Source organism: Protopterus annectens, chromosome 1.part0 (assembly GCF_019279795.1).
Source record: "Protopterus annectens isolate FY-2018-M chromosome 1.part0, PAN1.0, whole genome shotgun sequence".
NCBI lineage: Eukaryota > Metazoa > Chordata > Ceratodontiformes > Protopteridae > Protopterus > Protopterus annectens.
Window position 1 is genome coordinate 1,132,347,083 of NC_056725.1, and position 23,970 is coordinate 1,132,371,052.

Below are 23,970 nucleotides of genomic sequence, written 5' to 3' on the forward strand. Positions count from 1 at the left end.
GAGCAATGCGTTTTACAAGAGGCTTTGCATGCAACATCCCTTTCCAAAATACTCTGACATGAGTCTGCATAGAAAAAAGGGGATATATGGGATATTGAAACGGCAGACAAATGACCTTTGACTAATGAGTAAGACAGGGGAGAGGATAGTAACTCACACAATTTAAAACCAGAGAAACACTAGCCTTAAATGAGTGCCAGTTCTCTTCTTGTAACCAACTAGAAAACCTTTTCTAGGAGCAGTTTTTCTTGCCTTTTTATTACCTTCTGCACATCCTCAGAAGAAAGGGGCCTAAAAGGTATTAAAAAGAAGTTATGTACTCACCATAATGTTCCATCTGTGTTGTCAGTCTTTGCTCATTCTTGACAGATGGGACTCTGTTCCGATCCTTGGAACCGGTTAGGCCGTTATACAGCTTGCGCCAGCCAAAAACTCTCTCGTCAAATCTCTACCCACAATACCTCTGTGTACATTACTTCACATCAAGTTTGTAAATTGCAGCAAAATGACGTATTTAATAATAATAAATGAGAGGAAGCCATGTCCAAGGTAAAAACCCTAATGTAAGCCCAGGACAAGGGTATGATCCTCCAAGAAATCTCGAGGAGGTGGAATATTATCTTGAAGGTCTATAGAGCACATACAATCATCTTTTTCCAGAAAGGGAAACATAAACTGAACCATGACCATCCGGAATTTTGTCTGCTAGACAAACTTGTTTGGAAGGCTGAGGTCTAGTATGGGCCTCCAGTCCCCCGTCTTTTTTGCACTAAAAAGAATCGTGAGTAGAAGCCAGATTTTAACTGATATGGTGGGACTTCTTGAACAACTATTTTTTGAAGCAGCCTGTGTATCTCTTGGGTGGCTTGATCCCTTTGATGGGATGGAACATCCTGGATTTTCCTTTGAGAGCAGGGAATTATGATGAAGGGAATACTGTAGCCTCTGGCAATGATCTTCTGCACCCACAAATCGGTTGCTATTTGTCACCAGGCTGACAGGTGCAGAGAAAGTTTTCCCCAGACTGCTTCCTGAGGTAAGCAATCGGCCTCCTTTCAGGAGTGCTCTGGTAGGGCTGCCCAGAAAGGAATCTCTGGACCCCTGGTTTCATGGGCCAGATCTCTCCCGGGGTTGGGGTCTTCCATCTGAGCTCCCTCCTTTGCCTTGAGGGGAACTGCTGCCATGCGTCATGGAAAGGTCCCTGAGACTTCTTGAACCACATTTTCCCACTCCTCTGATTTCTGGAGAAGGACTGTTTAGGAGTGGAAAAACGAATGCCCATGGCAGACAGGGTCTTACCATCCTTTTCATACCTGGCGAGTGTGTCCTTTACTTTAGGGCCAAACATAGAAGATCCGTCAAATGGAGTGCTGAAGAAGGAAGGCCTGAAGGGCTTCACTAAGTCACACAAGTGCATCCAGGCATGCCGCCTAATGGCAACGCCGGAACCTGCTGCCCTGGTCACCCCTTTGACGACATGGGCAATGAGTCGCATGGACGAGTTCGATATAGACTCCAGGGTGTCTAGCTGTGAGGCAACCTTATCTTGTACTTCACTGGACACAGCCCCAGCTAGAGTTTCTGATAATTCCTTAATCAAGTCTCTCTGGAGTCTGGTAAAATGTACCACAAAGTTCAAGGACCTAAGAGCAAAGGTCAATGAAGAGTAGACCGCTTTCCAAACCTGTCCATCGTCCTGGACTCCCTGTTAGGAGGATGAACAGAAGGAGTCTTGTCGGTTAGTTCCTTTTTGGTGGCAGCCACCACCACCGTGGCATCTATTGACAAACACTTCACCCAATATTGGTGGTCTTCCGGTGGGGATAATATTTTATCAAGTCTCTGGGGAATAGGCTCTATGGTATCAAGAGCCTTCGAAGCCCACTGCGTGATTAGTTTGACATGGTTGTCAGCAGGTGGGGATACTCAGGAGGTACATGAATGAGCATCGAAAGGTTGCAAGTACATGGTTTCCCCCGAGGATGGATCTTGGGATTTGCAGTTACCCCTCCATTTCAAAATCTCTAGGATGTCTCCAAAGGAAACATCCTCGGGGAGGACACGAAACTACCAAAGCTGCTAGAACTGAGTTCGGAACCATACCCAAACTAGGTGCCAACCTGGAAACCATGGAACCGAAGGAGAAGTCTCGCGGCTCCACAACAGGAACTGAAGACATTAGAGCAACCTTCAGTACCGAGCTGGACACACCTAACAGCACAGAGACAGCCGGCAATGGGGGTGTCGAAGTGCTGGGGTCCAAAGCTGTGGTTGCAGTCGGAAGAGAATAAGTAGGAGTCCCGGCAGAAAAGGTCCCCGATCCACATGGGAAAGGGGGATGAGAAGGGGCAGGAATACCTCTGTCCTGTAATAGTTGATCTACCAATCTAACGACATCCAGTTCTGAAAGACTCCTGGAGGACCGTACAGATAAGGCCAAGAAGACTCTCTAAGAATGGACTGGGTAGTTGTCCTACGTACGGATCTATAGTTGGAGAGTATCTCGTCCTGGGCACTTCCAAAGTAGGTTTTAGCACCGATAGGATAGGTTGAGATTGTATCGGTGTCGATGTAGAAGTTTGAAGAACAGTAGGTAAAGTCGGTGCCGAGCCAGAACTCATAGACACCGGCGCCGAGAAGGATACTGATGGCACCATAGACAGTGCTGAGGAGACAATACATTGCAATAGAGAAACCTTAGTCTTCTGTTCTGAAGGATGCGGAACTAAGTATTTATGTTTTGGAGCCTCTGGAACGGAGGGTAAAGTCGGTACCGACAGGCTTTTCTTTCTTGAAGGATCTTGTTTTATGTCTGCCTTGGACAAGGCTTTGCTAAAAGGGGATTTAAGAAGACCCTTCAGCAAGAATTTATTCCTGCGCTCTTCTAAGGTTCTCTGACTGAACCCCTTATATATGTCGCAATCCAGTTCCAAATGAGGTGCCCCTAAACAGTATACACAAGAAAGATGCTCATCAGAACTGGGCATCCTTCTATTACAGTCTTGGCAACGTTTAAAGCCTGACATGCCCTTAGACAGTTTGTCAGAAGATTTTTCAGTCGTAGTTGGTTTGTCAACTTGTTTATCAGACATATCAAAATAGTAAAGGGGGAAATATAAAAACATGTCCGAAAAACCACACTCGTACACACATGCACACAAGGGAGAGAAAGGAAAGGAAAGAAATGAGATGAGATCTACCAACAATGGTAGATAAGTTTACCTGAGGTAAAGGGGCAAGTAACAACGATGGTATGAAAGACAAACCCAACAGGTTAGAAAAAGGTGGGTAGAGGAAGGAAAATACAACTATATAGCAGTATAAGAATGAACAGAGTTATGATAGGAAAGAAATTAATGAAAAAGAATTCTAAACTTTCTCAACAAAGGTTGAAAATAAGACAACACTTAGCTGAGAAAAGGCTGACGCGTCTTGCTGACAGAGCAGTAAATGAGATCTGAGGTACTGTACACAGGGGCATGTTGGGTAGACACTTGGCTCAAGGGTTTTTGGCTGTCGCGAGCTGTATAATGGTCGAGCCAGTTCAGGGGATCAGAACCAAGTCCCATCAGTCAAGAATAAATGAAGACTGACAACATCAGATGATTCTATTACCTAGGCAGTCAGTTGTAGCTGTCTGGGTTCAAGATGTATCAAGCATCCCAAATACTGTCTGAATAGATCCAGTCTGTGGTAACCGCCCCTGAATATTTTCAAAAGGGTGAACCAGTGTTGCCTGTTCAGGAGGGAAGTTACCACAATGATCTTTGGGAAGAGTCCTTCTGACTCTTCATATTTCCCTGGGTACGGGTAGAAAAGCAAACACAAACATCCTGTCCATGGAAAAGTAAAGGGATCTGTCTTCTAGGCCTTCTTGTATGGAGTAATGGTGGCCTGCCTGCTATGGAAGCTGGTTGGCTGTTATATTCTTACCAAGATACAACTATATATAGCTAAGGCTACTGTAGCAGTGATCAAAGGATAAACATCTACAAGAACCTCAGACAATTTATACTACAAAGTGTCACCTTAATTGTTACAATCTCAGCTTTTAATGTACAGGAAGATTATTTTTGAAAAAAAAAAATAATAAAGCATACTAAATGTAAACAAGTGACCGAGTATAATATAAGCAATACCTGAGCAAGGGGTAAATTTTCATTCAACTTTTCATGTTCAAAGAACTTATCAAGACCCTGTTCCTTCACAATCTGTTCTGATTCATCAGAGAAGAGAACAGCATCTCCATCAAATGCTACCCTTAACTGCTGATCTGAGAAAGTGATGGATTTTTTTCCAGAAAACATTGTTGCAGCTGCAATTCCTACAGAAGGAACATAAGGTTATGTTAACTCCACACTCAGTTTACTATGAAGTAAGCATTTGCTTCACAGACAAGTCTGACACATTTAAGACAGCTTTAACTTCCTGTAACAGCTTATTGAGTACAAATAAAATTATATATATATATATATATATATATATATATATATATATATACACAGCTCTGTTAAAGTACTTACCAAATACAGTAGATGCCTGCCTGGCTCCCTGACACAGAGGGAGGAAGAGCTGAGTACAACCTAAAGAACCCATGTTTTATTAGTGCCTCAGGCACTGGAGGGTTTGATCAGAAACAGGGAGTCAGTATACATTCTAGGAAATGTGAGGCAGTATAGCTTGCTGCATTTGTGTCACTTGCTGGAGTGCAGGTGCATAACCTACAGCATATCAGTCTAGCAAATGCCATCTGTGTGCTAAAACCTGTCAGACCACTCTTATCTATAAGATGTGTATATTTGTAGTCATTGGATATATTTTTGTTGTAATACTGCTTGTCCTGACCTACGTATATCTATTGCTATATCCTACCTATATATATTGCTATCTATATATACACACAGATTACATATACATACATACATATGTAAATGTGTATATATATATATATATATATATATATATATATATATACACACACACACACACATATATGCATTACACACACACACACACACACACACACACACACACACACACACACACACACACAACACACAACACACACAAACTGTATGTCATAAGATATTTTTTTGTTTGCTTTGATGGTCAGACCATTTACATTCCACATTATAATTCACAGTCCAAGCATAACTTTGTCCTTATTAACCTAATAAAGTCTTATCACTTTTAAACACTGTACAGGAACATAATTTCTTAGATGCTGCCTCATTAGCCTTGCTTTTACTATTATCCACTCTTACCCTATCAACTAAATGACTACAGTAAAATATTTCTCCAAAAACATCAAACTTAAAAAATGTACAAGGCCACTGTAGTGACCTTATCCTACAAAAAAATAGAGTAACTCTTATTTTGGTAGGTCCATGCCCACATGAGCCACTCTTTTCTTTGTTCCGATTCAAATAAATTTCTATGCATCACTATCCTCTTTTCTGTGCTAGCTCACACCTCTGTATAATCTAGCTCTCTCTCTGCATCCCTATTAGCCCATTTGCCAAATTTTCAGGGATAAAGCCTGGTAATCTAATTTTTTTTTTGTATGTCCTAATCGTGACTGGGAACTTCCTCCCTCTGAACTATAACCCCATTCTGCAGATGACCTGTGGGCTTGTTTCTACAATTCAACTGTACTTGTTTGCACACTTTTAAGTACTTTTTATTTCTTAAATGGATAAAACCCACTGAGAAACCGACTGTGTCAGAAAAGAAATAACTACAAACTGTAGAAAACGGCACCAGAAAGGGCTGAGGTACCAATAAGGCAAACGAACTTTGAATGTAGTAGAAATAAAAAGCTTTACTAAACAAGTGAGCATGTTCACGTACAAGACGCTTCATCAGACTAAATACAATCAACACAACGTCAATAGCATTTAAATATCATTCATTTAACATAACTAATCAAAAAGCAAAACCATTCATAAAAAAACAAAACATCTGAATGCAAAAAGACCAATCAAAACATAGGATCAGACCACACCTCTCCTAAACATACATCAAAACTAAAGCATTTCTAAAACAGAATAAATGTTTATATATATATATATATATATATATATATATATATATATATACTTTTAAATATATATATATATATATATATATATATATATATATACATATATATATATATATATATATATATATATATATACTTTTAAATATAAATAAAACAATCAAACTGGTCTACAATAATCTAAAAAGAAATACAATCACTCAACACTCGTACAAACATGGCACACAGTTCAACTAAACCAATCAGGAATTGGCACTAGGACGAGCCTCAATAGTTGCATGTACACTCATCAAAGACAAATGGCCTCAGAGTAAAAATAGAGATTAAACCGCATTACCTACGGAGTCTATGAGATTTAAGAGCACGCTTCAACGGTACATGCTCATTCAAGCCAGACCCTTTATCTTCTCGCCGCAGAATGATCCAACGTGTTTCAGACTTCTCAGTTTTATTCACTAAATCACTTAAGTGCCCCATACCAACTATTTTATCAATCACTAAAAATTTACAGGGATGACCATGTCCTTCCTTAATAAAATGCTTAGCAAGCACACTGCACGAACTGCTCTTCCATATATGGTGAAGGTGTTCCCTGATCCTGCCTCTCAATGACCTATTAGTTTTCCCAATATAAAAACATTTGCATAGAATGCAGTATGCAAGATAAACCAAAACTTTTGTTTTACGATCTGCCCTAACCTTACTTCTACTACGTTTGTAGTTCGTTTGCCTTACTGGTACCGCAGCCGTTTTTGGTGCTGTTTTTTTAGTTTTTACTTATTTTTTTTTGACACTGTCTGTTTCTCAGTGGTTTTTATCCATTTATTGATTTGTGTTTTTTCATCTATGAGGAACATAATGAGGATTCATGAAGCCTGCCTACGTTTGAAAACTGTGCTGAGGGGCCTGAGAATTTGGAAGATGCCTATGCAAGGTGAGCATTATTCAGATCTTTTAGCTAAATGGCAACAGATAAACACAGACACCAGCTTTGCATATCTGAAACTTCTCATTGATTATTTTGAGACGATTAAGAAGCATTTGGCTGAAGGTATTACTGAGAAGCAAACTGAGATTTGCTCCCTTCTTATAGTGGAATTGGTAGACAAGGCATTATCTCAGATGTTAGATGATGTCTCTACTTATGAACGTTAAGTTATTTGTACAGAAGAGGAAGATGTTCTCTAATCTTTATTTTTACCCTTAGCCAATTTGTATTTGATGAGTGCTTTACATACAGCTATGGTGATTCATCCTAGTGCCAATTCCTGATTGGTTTACCTGAACCACGTGTCATGTTTGTACAAGCGTTGACTGATTTCAGATTATTTTAGACCAATTTTTTTGTTTTATTTATATTTTATAAGTTTATATATAATATATAAATATATATATATATATATATATATATATATATATATAAATAAATATATATATATATATATATATATATATATATATATATATATATATATGTATATATATAAATACATATATATATATAATTTATTTTAGGTATGTTTTAGTTCTGACATTTTTTTAGGAGAGGTGTGGTCTGATCTTACGTTTTGATTGGTCTTTTTGCATTCACGTTTAAGTTTTTTACGAATGGTTTTGTTTTTTGATTGATTGATTGCTACGTTTAATGAATATTTAAATGCTATTGACTTTTTGTTGATTGCATTTAATCTGGTACTATGTTTGAAGTTCGTTCATTTTTGGTGCTGTTTTCTACAGTTTGTACTTTTTATTATCATTCAGTATTACAGTCACTGTCACTTAAAAGAGAGGATGCCTTTCCAACACGTTAACAAATCTTTAGTGAGAGATCCATCCTTTACTATAAATCTTTCTGCTAAACTTGAATCTTTGAGACTGTAAGATGCCCATGCCATACACTTTATCTTGCTGATATGTTTGTTGGAGTGATTTTGTAATACTGAAACCTCTCTAATTGTTCCCAGACATTGCATGTGTGAAAGTCATTTAACCCATAAAAAAATAGAAAAAAATACCCACCACAAGTACAATGTGCTTTATATGCCACAGTTCATCACCCTGCCTCTATCAGTTGGTTTCTCTACCCAGCTGTGTGGTCTAGTGACAGACAGCCAAACAGCAGCCTTCCTTCTGTTCCTTTTCTTACTTCCTCTTCTACCTTAGCATTCATTTTCACTGGCCCCCACTGCACTTGAATTTGAATTATGGGTCCTAGCCCGCATTCGACAAACTGTGACTTTAATAGCACATTTGCACAATTTTTCATTATTTGAGTTTCAGTAATTTTTTGGTTAATAAATGACTGCCACATTAATTACGACACACCTGCCTCTCAGACATTACTCCACCATACAATTCTAAACAAACATCTTTTGGAACACTAGCAACAGTTTTTAAAAGGCTGTTGTTCATTTACTGACCTCTCATAGAACGATTAATAAGCATGTATTACTGTGCATTAGTTCCAGACCTAGACAGAGAGCAATTAAACTTCGCAGTTCTCTCTCTGTCTCCTCTGCTCCTTCAACCTCCACTAACATTGTTTGCAATTCCTTCTGCATCAATCATCTTACTTTGCTCGTGAGGTCCTGCACATTTCTCTCCCTTTTTCTTCCATCTTTCACTAGAACAGCAGAAAAAGTTTGACCAGCAAACTGCTGGGGGTTGCTTTTGACTGATCACTCCTAAGACCTGCATAGCTTTCACTGAATCCAGAAATGTCTTGCATCCACTTGAAAAACATATTTTCATTACTGCTGGATAAAACTACTTTAATTTCCTTTCTCTTGATCTCTTGACTACTGCATTCCTGTATCTCATTCACTGCTCTGATCTCTGTAAGGCCTGCAAAGCTTATTCTGAATCCAGAAATGTCTTGCATCCACTTGGAAAAAATATTTTTATTATTGCTGGGTAAATGATTTTAAACTTCAAGGATCTTTCTTTACACAAATAAATAATGTGTTCCTTTTCTGCCTTGTTTCACAGGAACAGTTATATATTTTTATTATTGCTGGGTAAATGATTTTAAACTTCAAGGATCTTTCTTTACACAAATAATGTGTTCCTTTTCTGCCTTGTTTCACAGGAACAGTTATTATCTACAAAGACTCTGGTACCTCAAACAGTCTAACAGCAGTCTTGGTGAGAAAACCCCCATGGGCCCTCTCATTTAAGATTTCCGCTTCTGGCAGTTCTTCCCATGAAACAATCTGTATTTTTCATAAAATCAATGTATTTGATCTTTCTACCTATTCAGGAACGTTTGTAAAAGACAATATTTTCCTATGGGCCCTGTCCTTGTATTTCAAGAGCTTTCCCTTGATTTCTTCATTTTGTGCCTCCAAGTCAGCTATCTACTCTTTGAAATCTGATTCTGCCTTCTGAAGTGCTGTAAGCCCTACGAGTTGCAGGAAAGTGTCCCCTCACTTTCTTCCAGCCTTTTTTCATTTGTTTTAATATAATCGACTGCTGCTCCATTTGTTTTCAAAACTTCTTCATACACCCAATAAATCTGTCATGTACAGAAGCTATGCTTATTGCTTCTATGGCACTCTCTTTCTTCTCTTTAAGGGTTCTGTTCACCACACCTCGAGGTTTTTCACCCCAAAGACCTTCTTCAGCTCTCACATTTGTTTTTACCCCCTTTTATCCATCATCTTGATTAGACATGATTGCTCAGGTGTCTTCTGCCTATCAAAAGCAAATATATTAACAGTAAATTTCAGTGACCATGCAGGAAGGCTAACTCCTCCATCTTTATTTCACCAGTGCCATACCAGAAGTCCCCTTTCATCAAATTTTTTAAGTACCACAGCAGCAAAAGGGCCACAGAGAACATCCTTGTCTAGGGAAGAATTTAAAATCTCAGTATTAACATCTGGTAAGTTTTGAGAGTGCAACCAAGCATATCTTTGCAAAACTGACCCCATAGTAAAAGCTCTGGAGAAAGCATTAGTAGAATCTTAAGAGAAGTTAAACTAATGTTTGATTACATGAGAAGCAGATACAATAATGGATTTTTTTTTACCTCTGAAGAGGACAGGTTAACAGCCATCTTTCCCCTTGTTCTCAAAAGCGGCCAGTAAAATTTTTGACATGCTAGCCTGGCAGTTCAAAATTCTGAAAGCTAAGGCAGCAAAAGAATAATAAAAAGTTATGTACTTACCATAACGTTCCATTTGTATTGTCCATTTTCATTCTTCCTCAACTGATGAGTTCAGATCTGAGACTTGGATCTGACTTGGCAGCTTCTTCCAAATCATCAGATCCTAGACCTCTTGAGCTCTACCCTTTACCCAAAATGCCCCACCAACCTAACGTACCTCAGACAGAGACTGCTGCCCCTAGATATACAAGTTCAATCAACAACAGAAGAACCAGTGGTAAAACAGAAAAGGGGAAGCTGGAGCACAAACAAGGAACATAGGTTTCTATAAAACTCTTACATCTCTCCAAAAGCACACAAAAGGAGGGGAGGGTAGGTGGGGTGGCAGTCGAGTAAGAATAAAAATGGGAAAACAAAGATGGAACGTTAATGTTTTACTAAGTACATAAATTTTTAATCTAATGTTGTCATTTTCATTCAGTCCTCAACTGAAGGGACAGAGACCATGCTACTGCAACAGTGGAAAGCCCCCAAAGAAGAATATTCCAGAACACAGCTGAGCTAAATGCCGCTCTATTCCTAGAAATCAAATCCAGCTTATAATGAGAAATGAAGGTATATGGATTAGCCGAAGTTGAAGCTGCACAAATATCATCCAAGAATGCTCAGGACCAAAAAGCTGATGAAACTGCCACAAACCTTGTTGAATGGGCCCTAGGATTTTTTGGTAAAGATAAACCCAATTTGCCATAAACAAAGGTGATACAATTAATTAGTTAACCATTTGGTCAATGCAACTTTATATACTGGATTGTCTAGTCTGGTAGGAGAAAAGGAAACAAATAACTGGTCAGATTTCCTAAAATCTTTGGTTCTATGAAGACAGAAACAAAGTTGGGAAACAATCTGTCAAAGGACGCACTGGCAAAAGAAAACTTAAATAGTTTTGCAAAATCACATAAGTGAATCCAAGTATGTACCTTCCACAGAATGGGAGATCAACCTCATGGATGAATTTGAGATAGATTGGAGGTGGTCAGCTGCGAGGAGAATCTGGTCCCATCCTTGGAGGACATGAACCCCGAAAGACATTTCATAAGCTCCTTAATCAAATCCCTTTGCAGTCCTGTAAAATGTGCCAAGTAAGTGACCTAAGTGCAAAGATCGCTGAAGCATAAACATACTTCCAGATCAGTCCAATGCCCTAGACTCCCTATTAGGATGATTCACAGAGGAACTTGGCTCTGCTAGTTCCTTTCTTGTAGCTGCAGCAACAACTACGGCATCAACAGGGACTCCCTTACTCCAATGCGAACGATCTTTAGGAGGGATAAGAGCTTATCCGTTCTCTTCGGTATTGGCTCAACAGTGTCCCACTCCTTCCATGCCCACAGAGGGATGAGGTCAACAAGCTCATGGGTGGAGGTGGGGGGGTCACCCAAGAAGTAAATGGGCCAGACCCGAAAGCCTCCAAGAAGACAGATCCCTCTTGGGAGGGGGTATCAGAAGACCACCCCCCTCTTTGTTCTAACAGCTCCAGGATGTCTCTCCCTCATTAAATCGATGTCTTCTGTGTGAAATTCCTGGGGGGAATATAAATATCTCCTTTTGCATGATCTCTTGCAAGGGACTTCCTCAGGTGGGTGCTCTGGGGAAGTACTGGAAGATTTAACAATGCCCTGATGGGCTGGCTGGAGGCTTGCATGGGTTGACTGTCCCAGTGGAAGAGATGATCAAGGTTCAGGACACAGAACAATATGAGGTAGGGTTTTCTGATCCGATAGGGGCAAGCATGTCTGTTCTCTAGGCATAGAGAAAACCCTCTCCACAACCTCAACAGCAGAACGCTTAGGAGAAACAGAAGTCATTGTATCCAAAACTGAAATCTCTTCTGTTGGCTCCTGCAACCCCACCAGCACTCCACCCAAGAAGGGTGGTGGGCCAAAGCTATCCAGCACCGAGAATCTGAGGGGAAGAGATGACTCCAAAAGCTTCAAAGTTGACTCCAAGCCTCCAGACCCCAGCACTCTGATGCTTTGGCTTGGAGAGTCCCCGGGAACTAAGATACTTGGTGCTGGTCGGCTCAGTCGAACCACAGGAGTGGAAGAAGCGACATTCATCAGATCCGAAGTACACAGCCCCAGGGATCTCAGATCCAACAGCTCCGAAACAGAAAGATGGATTGGAAAAGGAAATATTAAAGGGGAAGCAGCCATTGTCTCTCAGGCTTAGAAGGGGTCAGATCCAGGAGAACCCTTATCAGTGGAAGGATGTCTAGAATGCCACTGAGGCGACTCCTCTAGGAATGGAGAGGAGAGCCCGGAAGAAATAGGATCCAATGGAAGTGGAGGGGTATGGATTCATGGAGATCTTGTGCTTCGAGGTGTTGGATCTGAGACAGACAAATCAGACTTTTTTTAGGACCTTGGCAAGGGGGTCCATTGAGGGTGCCAAAGCTGGAGTTGAGGGGCATTCCAGAGACCTTTTTTGAGACTCCTTGTCCTTAGTTTGAGGATAACCTTTAGCTTTTTTCAGGCTTCTTAGAGGTTTGAGCCCCAGCCTCTGAGGAAGAGGATTTAGAGGGCAAGAGACCCCACAGAATCAACTTGTTTTTACAAACAATCAAGGCCCTAAAGTTGAAACCAAAAGAAATATCGTAGCCTATATCAAGGTAGGCCGGACCCAGACAATAAACACATTCCCTGTGGACATCAGAATTTGGGATCTTATGCACACAGGAAAAACACTTTTAAACCCAGAAAGGCTTTTCTGACATCTTATCAGAGCTACCAACAAAATGGCGGTAACAAGTACTTAACGAAAAACCTGACAAGTGACTGAATTCCAGTATCTAACTATACCAACAGACAAACAAAACTTTTCTTTTTCTTAAAAAAAGGAGAAACACTACCAACAATGATAAAAAAGTACTCCAGGAGTAAAAAGGAATACCAACAATGGTAAGAAAGAAGTACTGAAAAACAGTAATTTAGCTCTGAGTTTGACGCCCACCACTGCTGCAAATATGCGATGGGCACCAATATGCGTCTTCCTTATGCCGGGCCAGTAATCAAGGTGCCTGAATCTTCACTACTAACATTGGAGAGGGACGTGCACTTGGAATACAAATGGACACACTCAGTATTTCCAGAAGCAGATCTCTCTGTATCAAGTACAATTTCCCTTAAGAGCACACAGGGAACAAACTCAGTCCAGGGTCTGGATGTCTCTATGTTTGTCTCCCTCCACATACACAACAAGACTCCCCACTAGTACAGCTGTAGGGTTAGGTCCTCAGCAGAGTGTTCAAGCCAGGTCCTCCAGCACCCTCTATGTAAATCCAGTGCTTCCTGTCCATGCTCTAAGTAAATGGCACACACAAACTGAGAGATTCAATTTTCACACACACACACACACACACACACACACACACACACCTGGGAAAGGCTGGCACAGATTTGCCTGCTGTGCCCCCTCTTGCCCACAGTATAAGATGCTTATCACTGCCACCATACACTTCACAATCAGCTACTCTAAGGCCCTTAACAAAGGGTGTCCAATTATACTGTGCAATATTCATACTAATACAAATAGTAGTAGTTCACTAAGATGGCTAGACCTTCTGGAGTGGCCCACACAGTGTCACCAAATAAATATAAGTACTGTCTACAAGGATCAGCCACGGTAAATGTTTTAAATGTATATAATAATAAATAAAAGTACATGAGAATAGTGAATACATTTTCACAGTAAAGCACTGAGTTCAAATCACAGAAAATATTGAAAACATTGATGGACAGACTCATACAAAAAGAAAGCAGTCTATAAACTAAGCTTCACTATATTACTGATTGAATAATTTGCTGCTCTCTAATAACTTACTTGGACAAGGCAAAATGAAGTATGTCAGCAGTCTTTCTAGTCAGGCTCTCAAACAGAATACTCAATATTCTGTGGTTACTCCTTGTAAAATATAATATCAAAGATGACTTGCAGAATGACCTCATCTGGTCACCTGACTATGTTCCAACAATATCTCCTTTTGAAGTTTGAGACAGGAATTGACCATAGATGGCTGCAATACACATCCAAATGTTTACGGCTGTGCCTGGAGGCCTCCCCTCTTTTTAGTGAGTTAATGAACAAAGGTGTTATCCCATACCCAGCGTCCCTGGTCCTACTCAGCAGTGTGGAGTGCCTTTCAATGATTTAACAGCTCATTTACATTTCCTCATTTTTCTTAAAATAAGCCAGATGATTAATTTTGTTGTGTCAGTGTCCTCTATTAAAACATATACATTTAATTCAGTTACCATAATACATGGTCATTTCTCTTCACTTCAGCAGGGTGCACTGTTGATACATTTTAACACAATTAACACAAGCAAAGCTCACAAATACATTTTCAGCATAAGCATCTGTACAATCAGTTTAATATACAAATGCCATATAATTATTTACAAAATTCCAGCTAGTTGTGCTGTAACAAGTCATACAGCTACTGCCCTACTTCACCCTGGCATGGTTGGCAGTACCTGCTATCATCACTCTGAGAAAGGGAGAAGCTAAAATAGTAAATTATGGAAGGGAGAAAGAAGACGGATAAAATACCAAAAATGTGATCACTCACAAAAAAACAATTAGGAAGAGGAAATTCGAAGATTACACCAAAAACGCTCGAGAGCTAAGAATCTGCTGCTTAAACCTACTGACGGTAAATGAGATCTGAGGTACGTTAGGTTGTTGGGGCATTATGGGTAATGGGAAGAGCGCGAAAGTTCTAGGATCCAATAATCTGGAAGAAGTGGCCGAGTTGGATCACTATCATTAGTTGAGGAATGAATGAAAAAGAGAACATCAGGCACACAAAGTCTAAATCTCTTAAAAGCTTCCCAAACCTTGACAGAGGAAATGAGGTTAGCATTAAAAGGAAGTTATGTACTCACCATAACGTTCAATCTGTATTGTCCATTTTCATTCTTACTTGCTAATGAGTTACGGATCTGATCCGCTGATCCAACTCGGCTGCATCTTCAATACTTTGAATTCTAAACTCGAGCTCCTCCCTTTACCCATAATGCACTACACTATTCCTAACTCCTCAGACTGAGTTTGCTGCCTACTAGTTTACTTATAGTGACAGGACAGTAAAGGAAAGAGATTCAGATTGAAATTAAAACTCAAAGCAGGAGTTTAAAAATTACTACATCACCCAAGATCCTTCTAGAAATGACAAGGCCAAGGGATGGCCGGGAAGGAAGGTGAGGAAGAATGAAAATGAACAACACAGATTGAACGTTATGATGAGTACATAACATCCTTATTTGATGTTGTCCTTTTCAGTCCTCCTCAATAGAGGGTCAGAATCTTCCTCAATAATGGATCAGAATCTCCAGCAATGTAACTCTTGGGAGACCCTCAAAGAAAGATATGCCAGAGCACTGTCAAACCAAGGGAGCTCCATTTTTTTTTTTTTTTTGGGAGACAATGCCCAACTTGAAGTGTGTCACAAAGGTGTGAGTCTCTGACTAAAAAACTGTAGCACAGATAACATACATGGAAGCTGTTGAAGAAAAAGTAAATGTGCTAGCCACAGAGCTGATAGAATGAGCTCTAGGATAACAGAGCAAGTGCAGACCATCGGAGGCTTGACCAAGTGGCTACAGCAAAAAACGGTCTCATTAATAGAATCTGTAGGAAAAAAGGGCAGGTGAGGAAATTCCGAATTATTTTGGGAGTAACACAGTGAAATACAGTCAGTAACCTAAATTACCAGAGTAATAATGGAAATTGATAGACCTAAGTGGTTAGTAGAAAAGAACATAAAACTGCTGGTCAAAGTTGCCATACAGTAAAGTGCTGAAAATTAGATAGGAACAACAACGTGTTGTCGTCTTTATAGGAAAAACTGTACAGACTGGTTAATGGCCGTCTCTGTGACTACTTTGACCACAGAGGAAGGATTGGTCTGCTGAAACTCTATCTTTATGAAAAATAATGTAAGAAGGCTAAGCAAAAGAGACCTGGAGCTGTGAAAAAGGCTTCTTGTCAATGTAATAGCTACTGGAAAGAAACGTTTTCCATGAAAGGATTTTCATATCAAGAGTGATCACCATATCACTGGTTTCTTGGTTGGTTTCTGAATAAAAACTGTGAGGTCCGGAAGACAAGATTCATGGACAGGGGGAAGCAAGACTGGATCTCTGTATTATCATTGGAATTGGATAAACCATGTATTTGTTTAGCGAGTATGAAGAGTGAAAGTACTGTTGTGTAAGAACTTACCATAACCTTAGATCATACAATCATAGGAGATAACTAGGCTAATGGCTCTGGGGCCCTTACAAGCCTGGCAAAGAGTTTATCCCCAGAAAAGAAACCACAATCAGCACCTGTCACCCCATCAATGAGGGACATAGGAGGAACCCCTGGAACAAATTTGTGGTTGCCCATCCACTCATCAAGGTTGTGCTTGAAGAGGGTCAGCAATGTACTTTGCTTAATGTGTATATGGGGAGTCTATTCCAGAGCCTTGGGCAGCCAGGTCACATATTAGATTTAAGCCTTTTGGTCGGCTACTAAGCGAGGAGTTAGACTTACGGATATGCAGCATCTCTAGTAGAGCAGGTCTGAGATTGCCTTGTAGGCGAGACACAGGTCACCTCTGAGCCATCTCTACGATACAGAGTAGAGTGACAGTGATTTGAGCCTGTCCACATAGGACAGGTGTTGGAGGCCATGGATTCTCTTTGTGAGGTATTTCTGTGGCCTTTCCAGTTAGTGCAGGTGTTTGGAGAGGTACACACCAAACGGGGCGTTGTGCTCAATTATTGGCCTAATGAGGGAGGAGTACAGAGAGGTAATAACCTCCTTTTTTCTAGATGCAATCCCTTTACTTAAGAGATGAACCAAGTAAAAGGCTTTTATGACCACTGCCGCTACATGATGGTCAAATGTGAGGTTGTTGTCAACTTGTGTACCTAGGTCTCTCACCACAGGTCGTGTGCTTAGGGGGTTGCCAAAAATGTGGTAATCAGTAGGGGTCATGTTTTTGCAGAATGGTATGATAGGTTAAATGCAAAAAAAATGCATTAAGACCATAACTTTGGCACCAGTCATTTGTTGCTGTGAGACCATCTTGAAGTATGACGCAAAAAAAACACTGATGGCAACAGAGAACAGACACACAAATGAGCATAAAACTGTTTAATCCACGCTTTTGTCAGTCAGGCTTAATCAGAATAACAAATCTTTATAACTTCTATGTACACATACATAGACCATTTGGGGAGTCAATGACAGCACCCAACTTACAGTCGTCTGCAAACCTGGTCACCCAAAGGCCTTTTTTCTTTGCCTGGATGTCTGAGAAGTAGATGCCAAATAATAGGGGTAACAGGACAGATCCCTGGGGGACACCACTAGTGACGAGTCTGCTATCGGAGGTAGTGGCACTCTTTTGACCTTGTGGGTCCTATCAGTGAGCCAGTTGGCCAAACACCTATGAGATATGGATTTACACCAAGTTCTGATAGCTTTATGATGATGCCCGAGTGGGGGATTGTGTCAAAGGCTTTGGCCGAGTTAAGGTAAACTGTGTGTAGTGACTTTCCCTCATCCAGTGCCTTGGTAATAGTCTCAAAAAAGTCAACCAGGTTCAAAAGGCAAGATCTGCCCTTGACAAATCCGAACTGGGTGGGGTCAAGTGACTGGAGATTGCCTATGTCCTTGTTTATGAGGTTCATAATAATACGCTCCATGGCCTTACAGATCAGACTTGTCAAGCTAATGGGGCGAGAGTTACCAGGGTCAGTAGTGGCACCACCTTTGTGCAAAGGGAAGACAATGGCAGTTCTCCACTCTGCTGGAATGAAGCCTGTACTTAAGCTATGGTTGAATAGGGTGCTCAATGGCGAGGCTAGTTCTTTATGGAGATGTTGCAGAATACAGCCTGGGATACTATCAGGTCCTATGGAAGCTGTGTTCTTTGCCTTGGATAGGGCTTGTAACACTTGATCTACAGAGAGGTGAGGTACGGGGCAAGTATCGGGGATGTCGAATGAGCCTTTAGTGGGGGACAGGTTTTGAAGTTTGCACTGGTAGATAGATTAATACTAGGCGAATTGCCCTTGCGGGCCATTTTAAGCCTAGCCAATCATCCCATGTGAGAATCAAGCCCTGCACCTTGTGTCTGCAATGTAAACACCTTAACCATTCTGCTATCCCCCCACACTGAACCTATCTGCTAGCAGGGTAGCTAAGTCAACAGGATCAGTGTAAGTGGCACTGTTAAGAAGTAATTCGGAACAAACCTGGGCTTTGCCATGGAGGTTTCTGACGTAACGGAAAAAGGCTTTGTGGCTAGCCTTTGTTTCGGAGGCTAGTTTTGATTCATAATTGACTTTGGAGGTTTTTACTAGTGACCTAATTTGCTTGTTGAGGCTAAGGAGGGAGTTTTTCCATTTGGGAATTTGTGCCTTTTTACCCTTGGACAACAGTTTCTTCCTTTTGTTGTAAAGCCTGTTGATAGAGAATGTCCACCACATAGGTTTGTGTTTCCTTGAGGAGCAGGTTTTAGTTCTGTTGGGTATGGCTGAGTCCATGCAGTTGTACATGTGCTTGTATACTGCACTGGCATACTGTTCAGCATATTTGTCTGCATCCTCTGAGGGGGGCGGTGGTGTGAAGCTACTGACACCCTCCCTTAGAAGGTTGCAGTCTGTTTTTGAGAAGTTTTTTAGCCTGGTTACGGCTGGGGGGGGGTTGGACAGGACAGACACTTTCAATGAGACAGACCAATGATCTCACCTCACCAGCAAAGAACTTACTATAGGGGTGGTGCAGCAGTCAGCCATGTCGATGAGAACCAAGTCTAGAATGCTATCTCCCCTTGTAGGAGATGAGACAAGCTGGTTTAGCGTATTAGAATTGATGAAATCAAGGAATTGTTGGGATAGTGAATTAGAGCAGGAATAGTTCACCCAGTTTATGGTGGGGCAGATGAAGTCACCAAAGGATCAGGGTGTTCGGGGGTTACCTTGATGGACTCAAGTAGGTCCAGGTAGGAGGAGTGGGTGTCCTGAGTCATGGAAGGGGGTCTATAGCTGGCTATAACTTGGATAGGTGTCTTTCCAATTGTCAATTGCACCTGGAGAAGTTCTAGTGCATCATGCTGGCAAACCAGTCTGGAGGTGTGCTCGTCTTTAATGAAAATAGAAACTCCACCACCCTTAGTCTTTCTGCCCTCATTTTGGGGTCGGAATGTGTGGAATGAGGTATAGCCTTGTAAGGCAGGGGTGCTCTCAGCAGCCTTGAACCAAGTTTCCGTGACTGCACAGATGTCAGCATCTTCCAGTGCTAGGACAGCCTCCAGTAAGTGCATTTTCAGGTTAAGGCTCCTAGCGTTAAGCAGCATGACCTTCAATTTGCTTTCTGACAGATCTTTTATGTTGGAACATTTGCCTGTGGGACATTGCCTAAAAAAGGCACAATGGGGGAGGCAAGAGCCTTGGCCAGAATCCTGAATCCCATGGGTGACAAGTGGAGGCCATCTCTGGCAAAGCATCGAGGTCTGTCAACCATGTTATCCCAGGCAGACAGATACTGGATCCCCTTGGAATGACACCAAAAACTAAGCCAATTGTTGAAGTCAATTATTTTTTGTTGGTATTGTGGTATCATTCTTGGTGAAGGCAGGATGCTCCTTGGGGCTAGGGTCATACCTGCTTGGGACACACACTCTGACAGCTTAATCATGTCTCTCTTCATATAGTCCAGGGAAGTATGTTTCACGTCATTCACACCAACATGAACAATGATAGAGTCATACTTGTACCTGTTGTAGAGAGACTTAAGTGCATGCATGATGTGGCGGATTCTGGCACCTCTCAGACAACTGACCGTGATCTTCTCCTTGTCAAGCCTGGTGAGGGGGGACACTGGTGTGTCTCACAATTGAGTCACAAATGACTAATATGTTTGGTTTAATGTTGTACTTTATGGGCTGTATGAGTTTATTGCTATGCCTTATGGGTTGTGTTTGTGAGACACTGGGGTGTTGTCTGCTGTCTGTGATGTGTCTGGTGTTGTGTGTGGAATGTCTGTGAGTGTGGTTTGGAGGTCTCTGCTATTTAGGTATGTTTTTATTGAGGAACACTGTATATGTGCGTGTGTGCTGTGTTTGGCTGTGTGACTAGATATCCTTCTCTTCTATGTGCTGCTGTATTTATCACTTCAGGGAGTTTGCCTCTGGTGAACCCACGTACGGCTGTCCATTATACAAAAGTTAAATGCTACTGCTAAGGTGCTTGTGACATCCCACACCTTTCTCTCGGATGTCGGCTGTAAATGGATGCCGGGTATAAAGCAGATGTCAGCACGCATATCTTCAGAACTGAATACTGCCAGAATCAGTAGCGAGTGGGTACTCCAGGAGTCAGGAGTTAGGCAAGTGCGAGGGGGAAGGCTGGGAGGGAAACTATACAGCAGCATATAGAAGCGAAGGACATCTAAGGTTATGGTATGTTCTTACACAACAGCACTATGTCCTTCTATTCATATGCTGCTGTATTCATCATGTCAGAGAGAGTGTACAAGTTCCTGTTCTAAAAGAGGGGAGGCGGACCAGAAGCACCTTCCACAAACCCATGAAGGATGGCTCTGGCAAATTCTGCCCTGGCTCTAGAGACCATGTCCAATTTGCAGTGTCTAGTGAATGTATGAACCGAGGACCAAGTAGCTGCTTTGAGGATAGCAGCTGTGTCCACTCCCTTGAGGAATGCCCCAGAGGAGATACTGCCCTGGTGGAGTGTGCCCTTACTGGGGCTGGGAGTGGCCTGCCATGATAGGAGTAACAGAAGGCAATGGTCTTAGATATCCAAAAGGATATGGTTTGCTTGGAAACAGGTTGCCCCAGAGCTCTTGGGTGGTAGGAGATGAAGAGCCTGTCAGATTTGTGGAGCTGTCTGTGAAAGTCTAGAGAATGAGGAATCCTCTTTGATAGTCTGATTTAAGGACAGTTCACTGACCACTTTAGGCAGGAAGGTGGGGTTAGTATGCAAACATACCCTGTCCTTGTGGAAGACAGTAAAGGGGGGTTTGCCATAAGGGTCTGGAGTTCCGAGATGCTTCTGGCTGAGGTGATGGCCACCAAGGGTATAGTCTTCCAAACACAATTTTGGAGGGAGCAATCTTTGGCTGGTTTGAAGGGTGGTAGTGTCCATTTTTCTAGGACAAAGTTAAAATCCCAAGAAGGAGGGATGGGCTTCCTTGGGGGTCTGAGGTTTAGTGCTCCTCTCAAAAAGTATTTTACTTCCAATCTAGTTGCCAGAGGTGGCACCAAAGGTAGGCACGTGGAGATGGCAGATAGGTGAATTTTAATGGATGAATAGGATAGTCCAGACTTTATAAGGTCACACAGGTAAGACAAGACCACTGGGGGCTCTGCCTTCTGTGGTTGTAAGTTGTTTCTCTGACACCATAAAGAAAGTCTCCTCCATTTACACAGGTAAGATTTTCTGGTAGCTGGTTTTCTGGCCTCCTGCAGAACCTGGATCACGTCCTGTGTATAGGTGTCTGAAGGGAATCAACATCCTATCATCCACAATGTTAGATTCAGCCTGGGCAGTTGGGGGTGTAAGAGTGTTCCCTTGTCCTGTGTGAACAGGTCCATTTGTTGGGGGTAACTTGTGGTGATTGCCCTTGGCTAGGTGAAACAGTACAGGGAACCAGTGCTGCCTTGGCCAGTAGTGAGTCGCCAGAAAGATTTGAGGCTGTTCCTTCTGAATTTTCAGTAGGACTGTTTGTATGAGAGGGAAAGGGGGAGAAGCATAGGCGTACATCCCCTTCCAAGAGATTGAGAGAGCATCCACCTCCCAAGCCTCTGGATGAACTTCCCTGGAGCTGAAGGTCAGGAGCTGTCTGTTCATGGGGAGGCAAAGAGATCCACTTGTGAAATACTCCATCGATGGGCTTGGTCCAAAAACATGTCCCTGTTCAACATCTTTTTGTGAGACAGGGTCATGGTCCTGCTTAATGAATCTGCCATCACATTGTCTGCGGAGGGGATATATACTGCTTCGAGTAAGACCTGATTCTCCAGGGCCATTTCCCAAGCCTGCAGTGCCAATCTGCACAAGAGGTAGGACTTTGCCCCCCCGGTTTGTTGATGTACCACACAACAGTGGTGTTGGCTGTGTACCATCTCAGGGTGCCTGGTAGAATATGACCCCTGAAAATTTCCAAGATCAATATCAAGGCTCTCATTTCCTTGATGTTGATGTGCTCTTTTTGTTGAGTGGGTGTCCAGCTGTTCCTGACTCTCCAAATTCCTAAGGTTGCAGCCTAGCCTGTGTCTGATGTATCTGTAAAGAGATCCTGGTTGGGAGGATTTGGCTTTAGGGACAGGCCAGGATTTAACTGGATCTGGGAGATCCACCACCTCAGTTCCCTGGTCAGGCATGGCAGCATATTAATCATGAATTCTAGAGGGTATAGGTGTTGTTTCCAAACTGTTCTCAGATACCACTGGAACTTCCTCATGTTTAGCCTTGCCAGGGGGACCATGGGGATAGTACAGGCCATGAATCCTAGGATTCGGAGGAATTCTCTGGCTGAGATGGCTTTGAGGGGAAGGATTTCTTTGAAGAAAGATGTGAGCATCACAATCTTCTCTGGTGGTAGACAAGCCATCATTTCCCTTGTTAGAATTAGACACCCTAGGAACACCTGATCTTGGGAAGGTATCAGGGAGGATTTTTTGACATTATGGTAAATCCCAGACCTGTAAGGAGGGAGATGGTGAAATGCAGGTGTTGTAGGGCCACAGAACTTGACGGAGCCTGGATGAGGATGTCGTCTGAGTAGGGAAACAACTGTATTCACTTTGTTCTGGCAAACGCTCTGACTGGAGCCAGGCATTTTGTAAATACTCTTCGGGCCATAGAGAGTCCAAAGGGTAAAGCACAGAACTGATAGTGTGCAGAATCCATAGAGAAGTGGAGGCACTTTCTGAAAAGTGGATGGACTGGAATATGTAAATAGGCGTCCTGGATGTCCAAGGACACCAGGAAAGCCCAAGAAAGGATTGAGGTAAAAGGGTAGGGAGAGAAAGCATTCTGAAGGAGGGGACTCGGAGGAAGGTGTTGAGGTGGGATAGGTCCAGGATGGGCCTCCAGGGACCTTCCTTTCTGGATACCAGGAAGATTCTAGAATAAAATCTCCTTCCTCTTGCAGTAGATGGTACCTCCTGAATGGTTCCTTGAGCAAGAAGTTCTTGTAAGATTGGGGGAAATAGTGGGATTTTCTCTCTGGGAGGGCGAAGGATGCCTTTAGGAGTGCTCTGGCCTCCCAGGTCATAAAGTATCTCTGCTTTATGATGGAAAGGACCCAGAAGTCCTGGGTAACCTGCTTCCAAGTGGGGAGGGAGAGGGTGAGGCGCAAAGAGAGGGGGTGTCTGGGTGAGGAACCTGGTAGTCACAGACTACCAGGTTTTTCCTGAAAGGGCTGCTTGGTGGAAGGAGTAGAGGAGACAGACCTAGAGGGGGTCTGTTTCCTATGGTCCTTGCTAGGCTTAGCTTGCATTTTCGTAGCTGAGGATCTCACAAAAGAAGTTTTAGCCGGGTAATTTCTTTGAAAACATTGCACTGGGTTGACAAAGATGTCTCAAATCCTGCAGTTCTTTGCCTTTGGTTTGCAGGTCCTTAAAGAGCTGAGCAGCTGCTTCACTGAACAGGTCTTTGTTATCAAGGGGCGCATGCAGGAGCTTGGATATGATGTCATCAGGGAGGGGTTGAAATCTTAGCCAAGAGTACCTTCTGATGAC

General features: G+C 42.1%; 1 protein-coding gene across 1 annotated transcript in view; it reads right to left on the reverse strand.

Annotated features, from left to right (window-relative positions):
* The window catches only part of LOC122796504 (cytosolic 5'-nucleotidase 1A-like), a 385,824-nt gene that overhangs the window by 108,929 nt on the left and 252,925 nt on the right, over positions 1 to 23,970 (reverse strand). Inside the window, exon 5 of the mRNA XM_044065040.1 lies at positions 4,140 to 4,324. Within this exon, the coding sequence (XP_043920975.1) occupies positions 4,140 to 4,324 (185 nt within the window). The remainder of the gene's footprint in view (positions 1 to 4,139; positions 4,325 to 23,970) is intronic.